We start from the raw sequence: 13,895 nt of genomic DNA on the forward strand, positions 1-13,895 counted from the left end.
GTACATATCTATGGTGAAATCAAAGTATTGTATTACAAAATTATGTAAATTAATTAAGCAGTTTTATTTATAAATTAAAAAATAAAATTTTATGAGTATCCAAGGAGTGATTGTCTCACCCACTATTTTGAAAACAATCTCAAGAAACAAAGGAAGATAATTCAGCAATAATTCAAACTTGCAATATTTTTTGTTGTAATGCATACAAATTCCCATTAATTGCTTAAAAATTATTTTCTTTATAAAAATAAAACTATTTGATCAATTTATGCGATTTTTAATATGATATTTTTGCTTTGTTATGGTATGTACATCATTCAGGTTTTCTTTAGTTTTGTTTTTTAATTCTGGATAACAATCATATTATCTCTTAATGCTCAATGCAGTTTACAATTTTAAACTAATGTACTATCTGGAATGTATGTTATGATACCATCCTCCCAGGCATTATTAATCATGATAGCATCTTTCCAGGGATTACCTATTTTTATTTAGGGAGGGGGAGGGGTTAATGGTACATATGTTCTGTTGTCATGGAATCATCCTTCCAGGCATTATTTTTTTTCTTTTTACTTCTGTTCACCCCAAACAAGGCATATTGCCACTGAGATGTAAGGGGCTACTGTGATTAGAGACTAAATTCATAGACAACATCATAAGTAAGGAACTATGCAGCAAGATGTTTGTTCACATTACATTTAAATTTCTACATATTCGTACTGTCCAGGAAACGGGAAACAAGCCCAAAGGCAAACGGTTCAAAGAAAGAAGCTAATAGGGCAGAAAGTTTTTTGACATCTGGGAACCTCTATAGTTGAGAGGTGGGAATTTGCTGCAAGTTTAGATTAATGTATAAGCCCAGATGTGGCAACAATACTTAAGGCATGGATAAATGATGGCTTTATCGAGATATAAGATATTTGTAAGTGCAAGAAGTTTTCTAGCTAAGTAAAGAAATCCACCTTCAATGCAGCGAACTTGGCAGTATCTTCTATGTATTTATTCCAATTCATGTTACCTATGAATGTTAGACTGACGAGTTTGAATTTCAGACTCTTGGAAATGATATTATCAGCCATGTCTATCACTGATAGGAAAAGTTATTTATGATCTTCCATTTCTTGTAATAAATAATTTTACCAAGAATTCTTCATAAGTTTTGATTTCGATTTTAATTATAGCTGAAGGAACTCAAGTTATATACATTTATTTATTTTTTTTCTTCATAAGTTTTGTTTCAAATTCTATTTAAGCTGATGCACCCAAGTCATATGGATATATTTTTTATTTTTGAAATCATAACTTTATAATATACTAACAGGATCCGTTAACTGGCGTTGCCTGGTGGTAGCATGCACCCCTCCTCAGTAAAAATTTCAAATACGGTTGTCATTTTTGTTGTTGGCCAAATATTAAATTACTAAGGTCTTTACTGCCAAAATAGCCTAATCAGTTGTTTTATTTTTTTAATAAGTGTAATAGTAATATGTACCCCCCCCCCCCGTACGTAAAACTATGTAAATGTAATTTAATATTATCATCCTAACTTTTTTATCATTTAAAAGAAGAAGCTTTCAATGAACTGCTAATAATTTTTACAAATTTTTTACAGCATACAAAAATAATGTAGTGGTGTTTGTGAAGCCGTAGACATACCCATGTTTAAGAAATCTAGAAAAAAATATGCATTTTTTACTTTGGTCATGCATTTTTGGTATCGCGCTATTTGTAAATAGTGTTTTCAGGTTAAATTCGAGTTTCATGCTAATTTTTTCAATATTGACAAAACACCTTCTCCTCCTGAAAGTTATAATGGCTTTGTAAATAAAAACAGTATTATTTCAGCATGGTACTGAAAATACATAAGTACCCAAAATTGTAGTTTGTATTGTTCAATGCTTTTAATAAAAAAAAAAAAAAGAACATGTACTCCTTGTCAAACTTTGTTACTTCTACAGTTTTAAGTCTGTTTTTCCGTGATTCTTGGTAGGCAACGCCTGGCGAATGACAGAAACCATCGGATTATATCGATTGAGCAAAAAGAAACGCGAGCAAACATTAAAAATAATAATTAAAAAAAGTAAAGGAATGATTTTAATAAGGAAAATTCACAGAAAGGGTAGAGTATTATTGTGCCAGTGTATTATAAACAACCCCAACCTCCCCATGTTAAGAATGGGTTTCGGAATGACCCCCCCCCCCAACCTCAGAAGCCATTCTTAACACAGGGAGGTTGGGCTGTTTATTTCAAAAGCCGTTCTTAACATAGGGAGGTAGGGTGTGTTTATACTACGCTTGGGTAGGTCGTAAGAAAAATAAACAAATAACTTTGCATACACAAAGAAAACCCAAAAAAATCACAATGTTTGGAATATTGACCAAACGCCCTCCCCTCCCGAAGGTTAAATAGCTTTGTAAATAAAAACGATATTATTTCAGCACAGTACCAAAAATACATAAGTACCCAAAATTGTAGTTTGTATTGTTCAATGCTTTTAATATAAAAAAAATAAAGAAAATCATGTACTCATTGTCAAACTTCGTTGCTTCTACAGTTTTAAGTCTGTTTTTCCGTGATTCTTGGTAGGCAACGCCCGGCGAACGATGCAAACCGTCGGATTATATCAATTGAGCAACTTCATCCCTGTTGTATAACATGGATATTTAACGCTAGATAAATGTAGAAACATTCTTGTAAAAATAAACATCAATTTTAATCTTCAGAAAATACAAATGCAGCGGTATGACAGACAGATTTATCACACAAATATTTTTTGATTTACAATCATAAACATTGACTTCAGCTCCGGTACAAATAAAAATAGCTTATTTCTCTCACTCCCACTCTCTCACTCTCTGTATCTCTCTATCTGTAACTGCCCCTCCCTCCAAGTGCCTATAAACAGGAGTTGTATGGCATAGCTGGTCAGCATTTATGTTTTGGGAGTATAATATTTTCACAAGTAAATAATCTAAGGTCAGAGTGTATAAGCAGAACAAACCCATGAATAATAAGTAACGCGTAAGATTATAGTGCACGTACCAAAAAATGGCAGCGTGTTTAATAGTTGGTAAGTGTTCATTTATTTGGTGGAATAACCAAATGTGGGAATTGTAGAATGAATACTTATCCAATCAGCGGCACCGGAAAATTAAATGGGAAAATTAATTTTTGTGTCAGATGTAAGGTCTAAGAGTATGCATATGTGTAAGAAATATGTAATCAGTTAATGACGGTTAAAACCCAGGTAAAGTATGTAAAAGTATAAAAGAACTCGGTGTAGAATGGTGTCATAAGAGTAGTCGGTAAAGTGAGGGTGAAATTTTTGCTACTTCCTCTTTAGGTTAGGATGATGATGGTCATGGCACTCCTCATACTAAATGTAATTTTTTAATATTACAAAATAATTTGTATATAATTGTGGTCTATAGCTAGATGATATAATGGCTAATGACAGAAACATTGTAATTTTTTATGTGTCATCTCTTGTTGTCAACCTAAGGTACTTACGTCGAGAGGGGAAAAATTGTGTCACCTTTATTGTATATTTACAAGAAGATTAGAATCGATAGAAAATTGACTCTATAATAATATTTTAAAAATCTGCATAAATTAAAATATCATATTTAAACATATTTTATGACTGGGTTATGCCGGGTGTCCCTGCTAGCTTAGATAAATACTTTTGCAGTTTTAACAAAAGAGCTACAATAATATCAGAGCATCTCCATTTACACTGAACATCCACAGAATTCCAACATCAATAATTTACATATAAAAGAGTCCGCTGTGGAATTTCCACAGTTTCTGCTAGTTAGAAATAAAACAAATAATATTGAGTATCAAGGCAAGCCCTATATTTTATTTTAAATTATTTAATTTATTTAATTTTAAATAATATAATTGATTAGATTTCCAATTTCTGCAAAATTGCTTATTTCTACAATAGCCATAATATATACATTTGGAAGTTGAACACATTTTTGATGAAGAGAGATTTTTCTGAAATATTATAAGACAAATTCTTCTCTGACCATGCTGACACAACTAATAACACAATACATACAAAATATAAACAGATACACATATATATATTGTATTAATAAAGATGAATTTGCATTGCTTATTCACCTGTTATATCTTAATTTGCTTCTGTTTGTGTTGATCCGTTATACATCTGTATTGTATTGCCTTCTATAAATCTAAATTTCGTTTATATACATGCTAAACAATGCTTCCAGCAAACAGCATTAACTTATCTTGATTGTTGGTTCATTTTCCTGCTTCTCTTTCCATCTAGATTGGCAGTTGTAATGGAATCACAGTTCTGTCTTTAAGGAGCAATAGACTGAAGTACATTCCTGATGAAATTGGCCGAATTCCTCACCTACGTGTGCTCAACTTAAGTGATAATCAATTGAAGCATTTGCCTTTTAGTATTGTAAAACTCAAAGAACTGCAAGCATTATGGCTGACAGAGAACCAGGTCAGTAGAACATTGGCAATTTTTTTCCCCTCTTCTATTTTGCTCGGCTTAATTACATCCTTTGTATTGATTTTTACCATTTTCCAATACGTCTTGAACAATGCCACATTTCTTTAGTTTTCATTTTTTATAATTTAGTAAAATTCCTTTTTTTTTCCCCCTTTTAATTGTAAAATCTGTGTGGGCATCTATCCCAACTATTGTGCTTCAAAATAATTTCTACTTGAATTGATGTGAATTCTATTTCTGTAAAAAAAAAAACAAAAAAAAAACATTAAAGTTATTATTATTTTTTTTTTTTTTAGTGTTTATTCAGAATTACACTTATTATAAAACAACAAAAATGCAGAAAAATCTTTATGATGTACATACTTATCACAGAACGAAGCTGTCATATTCCAAAAATCATGTAAATTGATTAAATAGGTTTTTTTTTTTTTTTTTCAAACGAAGAAAATCAAAATTTATGATTTTTAGCAATGTTATAACTAAATAGCACAATCACGTTGACACAGCGGTTCTTGCCAGATTACCAAATTTAAGCAACGATGAGCCTGGCTAATACCAGATGGGTGACCATTTGTGAAAGCTAAGCACTGTATGTACTACGCCAAGTTGTAGAAATTTCCAGGTTGGTATCTGGGAGTGCATTTAACTCATGGGGTGGAGGGGCGGAAAATACACCTCAAATCAAGACGGAAAGCAACAGGAAACTACTTGCCTTCCCACGATTACCATGGTTCTACAATTCGGAGAGCTAATGGTCGCTGATGCTGATATAAACAACAGGGTCGCTGCATGCATACTATTAAACTGTATTGAACATAATGTTGATTTTGACCTCAACACTTCGAAATGAGTTCTCTCTCTTTTATTTATTTCATCGGATTTCCATTATGGCCAACAAAAACATAACTGGTTTACTTGTAAAATTTAATTTTCTTAAAAAAAAAACCCAAAAAAACAAACTACTTGATCAAATAATGTGATTTTGGGAATATTTCATCTTCTTTTCGGGATTTGTATGTAAATCATTGCACCATAAGTGCCATACTGTATATGTACTACTACTATTATTATTATTATTATTATTATTATTATTATTATTGTTATTATTATTATTATTGTTGTTGTTGTTGTTATTATTGTTATTATTATTATTATTGTTGTTGTTGTTATTGTTGTTGTTGTTATTATTATTATTATTATTTATGTATTTATTTAAAGAATAGCGAAAAAAAAAAAAACTTTGTATCTTTTTTCACATGTATTTTCACATGCTATGTCTAAATTAATGCTCTTTCCAGGATTAATTAAGGAGAGTTATTTCCCCTTTATCTGAGTGGAATGAGTGAATAAATAATGTGCAGCTAGCAACAGCAATTAATTGATTGACTTTTGTAAATTGATCTGTTGCATAATGATCATGAAAATACTTGAGATTTCTTTAAGGTTCTCTGCATGGGGAATCTATAGTGAATCAAGGGTTGCACAATCCTCAACCTCATCTCTTCTGAACTGGCATTGTTGGAGTTTCAGTGGCAAGAACAAGTCTACGATGGCTAAAAACTGCTTGGATAAGCAAAGAAAGAATAGTTGCTCAAGCAATGCCTGAGAGTCTAGTCTACCTGACTATTTAATCCATAGTTGAAGGGAAGATATATGCATTCATAGCTTGTCCAAGGATGTTGATTAAACATGTGCAGTAGTTACAACAGAATGATGAGCCCACAATTTTTATACATTAGCACTAAATCGTAGCACTTCCATATATGAAGAATATGTTATATACTAAATTAAGTAGAATGAATTGTTCCTAGAAGAGAATTCAAAATGGTTAATCAATAATATGGATTAGACAACACAAAATCAGTTTGAATCTCTTTTTTCAAATCAAATTTATTAAAAAAAAAAAAAAATCACACAATGAAACAAGTCATGTAAAATGACAGATGTGTACACCAAGTGCTCAATTGAGCTTCAGTCTATCCCCCTCTTGCAAAAACATTCACAAACACTCGTCTAGCTACAACCACTGTCAACAATTTACTCCACTTTCTATCTGTGCCTAAATCTACACGCAAATTCCATGAACAAAATTTCTTTCCTAAAACTGCTCATATGTGGAATTCTATACAGTTGGTCTGCTTCCCAACTGACTATAATGTGATAATTTCCAAGTTCAATCTAAATAGGTTCTTGTTGAGCTGTCGTCTTAAATAATTAAATTCTACCCAATTTCCACCATTACTGATCATTGTGCTGTTGTCTTACCAATCATCTTACACTCATTAATCCTTATTCTCGAGTGACTTTCAGGCCTTGATAAGTGGTGATTCCCTTGTAAAAAAAAACAAAAAAACACCAATAGACCATCTGAATGTATTTTCTAAAGTAGCTTTAAACCTGGATATGATAGATATCGTCACTACCTGGTAGATTGTAAGTAAAAGTAGAAGTAAAAACATGGACAAAGAATTTCTTCTGATGAGATGAAATCGACTATGTTGCTGGATTCCGTGGAGAAAACAATTTTACGATGTGGTGAAAAAAAACTCCTCAGAAGTTTTTTTTAAATTCTGATTGATGTTTCACGACCGAAAAGTATCTCCACGCATCCTTTGCTGCTCAATTTATCTGTTTCGGTCATCTGTTGCCTGACCATTGGCTTCTAACAGCCTGTTCTGTGGTGCAACGACCAAACCAAAAAAGAAGCTTTTCAATAATGTGGCCAAAATCTGAGACCACTTCGGCTAAATTGTCGAAAAGTGTCTTTTTGGTTTAGGTCACTGCACTGCGGAACAGACTGAGACAGTACAGCTTCTTTGAGTTTCTACAAAGAATTCTCTCTACAGATGCAGTTGCTGCATATGATGTTGTGAGGATGTGGTCTCTATGCAGTTACATACATTCCAGCAGATACAGGTTGATGATCTTCAATCTTTGTTCATGGATTTTGTGTGGAGTCCAGGGACCATTCACATTGTAAGTTTTTGAGATCGCTCCAGATACTGTGGCTCCCAAATGAAATAGAAGGATGAAGTTTGGATGGCATGTTTTATAAATAAAATAAAATTCCGTATCAATTTCTGCGTTCGACAATATGGAGCTGAAGAAGGTTGGTGAGAAGAGTATTTAAAATAATCCAGAAAAAAAGCAATCTAAATTAAATGTTAAAGGGTTTTTCTTGAAATTTGAAGGATTGTGAATTTATTATTGCTTTTTACTAAATACGTGTTTGCTGTTTCTATTTCAGACGAGGCCTCTTGTACAATTGCAATCGGACAAAGATCCTCTGACTGGCAGAAAAATCCTTACTTGTTATTTGTTTCCTCAAAGAACAGAGAAAAATGAAGGTTCGATTTAGTTGATTGTTTTTTGGCTTCAGCCATTGCTGTAATATGTGTCTATGCAGGGTGTGATTGCATAAGCGTGAAGCGCTAGTGTCTATAGTATAAAAGAACATCATTTAATTGTAATTATCAAGCCCCTTTAAGAATATTTTAGGATGGGCACTATCTAGGAATTATAAACTAAGATGCAGTCAACTTGCGTTTATGCAACGTTCATGACTTCCGTTGTTCGAACACTCTGGATATCTACGCCCGAATTGTGCATTTATTAGTTAATTCCCTTCATTCCTGTGGCAATTGATTCGTCGTCTGGAGGTAAAGCAAACGGAGTCAAAGGTGGCTTGATAGCTGGGTTTTAATCTCTTAAATAGTAGGAATTGTCACTTCCTACACTGATGATTGCATAAGCACTAAACAGTAGTGTCTGTAAGTATAAAACGCATAATTATTATTTAATTATATATATAAAGTAATAGCATTCATGTGTGTCTGTGTGCACAACTCTCCTACAGCTCACAACACTCGACTGATATCACAACGAAACCTGGCATGATGGTCCCCCACCTAGGGATGGTGCACAACATTTTCCAAAGTAAAGGTCAAAGTTCAAGTTCATATCTTATGTATATATACTCTCGTACAGCTCACACAACTAGGCTGATTAGGACCAAATCTGACATGATGATGGTCTCTGACCTAGGCATTGTGCACAACATTTTTCAAGGTCAAGGTCAAAGTCATATTTGGTGCGCCTCTTACAACATCCAATTAGTGCAAGATGCTTGCGAAGTGTGTACAGCAAAGTCCCATGCAAAGCACAGATATTTTTGCTTGTGTGTGTGGGGGGGGTGTAAAATAATATATATATATATATATATATATATATATATATATATATATATATATATATATATTAAAATGGATTTAATCAACATTTGCTTCTCACAGGATTTTTCTATATATTTTTAATTAAAAAATAAATCTTAAAAATCTAGTTTTTGAAATTGAGAATATTGTTGAAAAAATTCCATTTTAATTACATCATATTTCTAGACGAATTCTTAACAATTATATTCTTCCTAGATAAAAGAAAAACTGGCTTTACAAATTCATATTTTTCTTATTCAAATGATTAAACCAGAGCTCGATTGATGACTAATAATTCACATTTATTTCTCATTGCCATCATATTTGATTTAACGTTCATTTTGCATGCTAGCATGCATTAAATGGCTTTAAAAAATTTACTTCCAAACTAATCTATCTCTGTCCAGGTATTCATTTATCCCTCTTTCCATCAGGTCCATTTTTATCATTTTATCTCATGTTCTCTTTGGTTTTCTACTGTGAACTGATCTGGCTAACTCTAGTGTTCTGCATCTACTAACTCCAGAACTATCCATTTTTTTCAACGTGTCCAAAACATTAAAGTCTACTGCACATATTTCCCTATACTCTCCAGATTTAATCTTCATCTGAAATCATATCATTCTTGCATCATTTCTTCTCATGCAATTTATATTCTTAATCTTTACTGGCCAGGTTTCAGTTTCATACATTATCACTCTGCATGCACATCTGATAGACTATTCCTTTGGTATAGAATGGTAATGCTCTGCTGGTTAGTAATGCCAGAAGTTTGCTAAACTCATACTCCATCCATTCTTAATTCTTGCAATCATAATTACACTAGTACTTTGTGTGTGTGTGTTTATATATATATATATATATATATAGGGAGATCCAATGGTGCTCAAGATTAAATGATCATCGAATATTTCACACTTCCATATTTGATTGTTATCAAAATTGATGAAATCAACCATTTTTCAATCAAATCAATTGATTGCCTGTTCAGTTTGGGGACCCATCGCAGTGCACCGGGAGGAAGCTTCACATGCCTCTAGCAGTGACTTACTTCACAATACATTGTAATTTACATTGCCCTGTAGAGAACCTATTGTTGATTTTATAAAATTATTTTTTATATATAGAAAGAGAGGTTTAAACCCTTTTTATACCTAGGTATTTTGAAGAAAAGGGAGCTAGGTTACAGATATAATACAATGGGGGTTAGGGGAAATATTCTCGCTTCCCTCCCATATGATAATACTTCCATTAGCAACATATATATATATATATATATATATATATATATATATATATATATATATATATATATATATATGGATGACAAAACAGCTATATTCCAAATTCCAAGATTTTTAATTTAACATACATTGAGCTTCATAATCAAAACAATTGGTAACAATAAAGGGTGAAATGTAATTGAAAAAGCATATTTTCCCATAAACATATATATATATATATATATATATATATATATATAGTACAGTGGGGGTTAGGGGAAATATACTTGCTTCCCTCCCATATGTTAATACTTCCATTAGCAATATATATATATATATATTTATTTATTTCTGTGGTAATATACTTTTTTCTTATAATATATACCAATCCTTGTTTAAGAAGCAATTTACAGAGCAATATATTATTAGGAGCAACAGATTATAAGGTATTACAGCTTCTCTTCCAATTTATTCCAATCATGTCAAAATGCATTTTATTTCCTTTTGATGAATTGATTGTTGCTATTTCTTTTGATGAGTTAAGGGCAACATAGATTCACTAATCGATAAAATAATTAAGTGAATAATTTTATGCTGCGAAACAGATACTTTTGTCATTCATTCACTATATATATATATATATATATATATATATATATATATATATATATATATATATATATATATATAGCATGTTCAAGAGCAATTTGACACTTTTTACAATGAAAAAAAATAAAAAAATCTTGGCTAAAAAAATTTTTAGAGGATTTTCTGCCAAATACAGCTCAATTAGAGGACGACATGAACTTTGAGCATGTGGCCTTTATGTATTTCTTCAAATGACATCATAATTCCAGTTTCATCCTGGCAGTCAGATCATTCTTTGGTGTTGCAGACAGTATGATTGATGTCTTTCTTAGCCGCACCTCAAAGGAAAGTTATTTTTCGGTTTATTAAGTAATATTTTAGAATCTTTAAAATTATATCCATGTTTAGTTGTATAGATTAGATTCAACTTATCCATTACAAAAAATGTCTTTGGCCTTTTGGCTAGAAACAAAGTTTAGTATCGGTTCTGATGCCATACTTAGTCTATTCTGTACTTGGTCAGTGGAGGAGAAATATTTCTAGATTTATTTTTGTTTTAATTTTAGAAATATTTAGAAATATTTCTAGATTTTATTTTTGTTTCAATCCAGAGTGCCTCTTTTTTGTGAAGCTGGATTTTCCCCTCATTAAAAATCGGCCTTGTGTCTAACTTTGCCCTCATGGAGAGGCAAGTAAATAGGAAGTAATACATTATGAATATCTCCTAATCGAAATACATGGGTTAATTTTTCATCTATGTTTCACCATTGTATATAGATGCAGTTTTATGGTTGTATGTTGTTTTCTTTTCTTTTAAATGAAGGAAAAGATTATCATCATTATCAGCGGCCCTGTCATTTAACAGCTCAACTTTTGAAGATGATCCCATCCAATCGATCAAGTTGTGCATCTTGGTCAATCTTGCTTTTTGAAAGGGAATGAAGAGAAGGAAAAAAAAATACAACACCAGGTAGAATAACTTCTCTATCGTACAATGAACAATTTCAACCAATCTGTTAAAGCTTGGTTTGTTTGTGCAATAATTCTCTAAAAATAGATGTAACTACCAGGTAGGATCTAGCTGGTTAGGAGAATATTATGCTGAAATACTCAGACTCCATTAACATGACTGATAATGCCACCAAGTGCCCTAAGTATAGGGGACTTATATTTTCATGCATATTTATTATTTGAATGATTTCACTGTATTTTTTTTTCTTTTTTCATCAGAATCTCTAAACGACAGTTCCAGTTTCCATGCTTCAGCGTGGGAGGAAGAACGATTAAAACGACAACAGATACATTTTGCGGTCAGCGAAGATGAGGAAGTTGATGTAATTTACTTTTTCTACTTTTTCTATCTCTTGAAAAAAACAAAAACATTTGTATCATATCACAAATTACATTTGTATCATATCACAATGATACATAAAACAAAAAAAACATTTGTATCATATCACAAATTACATTTGTATCATATCACAAATTACATTTGTATCATATCACAAATTACATTTGTATCATATCACAATGATACATAAAACAAAAAAAACATTTGTATCATATCACAAATTACCAATGATACATAAAACAAAAAAACGCAATCATGTGACCTGCTTAATATCAATTCAGTCAGAATTATGAAAAAATAAAAATCTGAATTTTGTGATACATTTAAAAATATTTGGTTTTAAAAGCACCAGAATATTAACACAGATAAAATTGGTTTTAAATTCCATTGTTGCATCTCTTAAGTCTAAACTTCAATGAAACAAGAATGGATCCATTCTTAAGAGATGTCCATTCGTTTTTTTGTTTTTTTTTGTTTTTTTTACATAGGCATCACCACATTATCAAGGCCAAGAGGCCACTCAAGGATAAGGGTTAAAGAGTGTACAGTAGAAATTGGACAATATAGTAATCATTAGTAATGAAAATTTGGTAAATTTGATAACTTATATGGAACGGCTCATCAAGAACTTATTTACGTTAGACTTGAACACAACCATATTGTAGTCAGCCGGAAAGCAGGAAAACGGAAGACAATTCCACAGGCGTGCAGTTCTAAGAAAGAAGCTTTGTTCATGGAATCTACGTTTAGGTTTAGGCACAGATAAAGAGTGGGGGGAATTATTGATAGTGTTTACAGCTAGACGAGTGTTTCTTGTGAAAGTTTGGTGAGGGGGGACCATAGATTGAAGCTCAGTCGAACACTTTCCATGAAAATAACGATACATCAGAGACAAACTCGCAACATCTCTTCTGTGAGATAGAGGTTGAAAGGAAGAGAAAAGGACATCTCCTATGAGGCTACAAAGTCTATTTTGAACTCTATCAAGGCAGGCCAAGTCCTTTCTAGCAGCTCCTGCCCAGATGTGGCAACAGTATTCCATCCTTGGACGTACCTGGCTTTTATATAGATAGAGAATAGCATCAGCAGTGAGATATCTACCGGATCGATAGAAAAATCCCACCATTTTTCCAGCGGCCTTGGCAACAGATTTGATGTACGTGTTCCATTTAAGATCAGGAGTAATGGTCAAGCCAAGAAGCTTGTCAAAACTTGAGGCCTCCTGAAGACGAGAGCCATTCATTTCAATTGATGCCAGATGTGGATCAGAATGTTGATGATGTAAAGAGAGAAGCTTGGTTTTAGATGCATTAAAAGTAACCAGCCACTCCTTACCCCATTGTACTACGTGCTCAAGATCAGAGGAGAGAGAATTGGAGAGAACTTGGTCGTTTACTGTCTTAGATGTGCTACCATAAATGGTAGTGTCGTCAGCATAAATGTCTACAAATGATGTAAGGATGTGATTTGGAAGATCATTAATGTAGATCAGGAAAAGAGTTGGGCCCAGGATGGACCCCTGAGGGACACCGGCATTAATACTGTGAGCTTCTGATTTTTGCCCCTCAACTACTACTCTTATGAACCTATCAGAAAGAAATGATTTAATAATTGAGAAGACATTTCCAGCAATACCATAGCTAGTGATCTTATGAAGTAAACCTTTATGCCATACCCTTTCAAAGGCCTTAGATATGTCAAGAGCAATTGCCCTAGAAAGGTTGCCTCCGTCGAGAGATTTGCTAATCCTATGAGATATAACTGTAAGCACATCTGCTGTAGATCTAGCAGAACGGAAACCATATTGAGTGTCACTAAGAAGGTTATTTTTGTTGAGATGGTTGATTACTTCTGTATTTAACACAGATTCCAGCAACTTACTCATGACGCACAGGAGACTTATTGGCCTGTACTGAGAGGGGGATGAGCGATCACCTGAATTCTTAAATACAGGGCATACTGATGAAATTTTCCAGGGAGATGGGAAACTATTCTCCTTAAGACAACGTTTAAACAGTTTTGCATA

The 13,895-nt window shown here is 32.6% G+C and overlaps 1 protein-coding gene across 2 annotated transcripts in view; it reads left to right on the forward strand.

The window, feature by feature from the left end:
* The window catches only part of LOC145279614 (uncharacterized), a 350,943-nt gene that overhangs the window by 262,517 nt on the left and 74,531 nt on the right, over positions 1-13,895 (forward strand). For both annotated transcript variants that reach the window (XM_080130812.1, XM_080130813.1), the window contains exons 12-14: positions 4,302-4,487; positions 7,744-7,843; positions 11,749-11,852. In XM_080130812.1, the coding sequence (XP_079986938.1) occupies positions 4,302-4,487; positions 7,744-7,843; positions 11,749-11,852 (390 nt within the window). The remainder of the gene's footprint in view (positions 1-4,301; positions 4,488-7,743; positions 7,844-11,748; positions 11,853-13,895) is intronic.

This window comes from Euprymna scolopes, chromosome 7, assembly GCF_053919585.1.
Source record: "Euprymna scolopes isolate OS-2025 chromosome 7, ASM5391958v1, whole genome shotgun sequence".
Lineage (NCBI taxonomy): Eukaryota > Metazoa > Mollusca > Cephalopoda > Sepiida > Sepiolidae > Euprymna > Euprymna scolopes.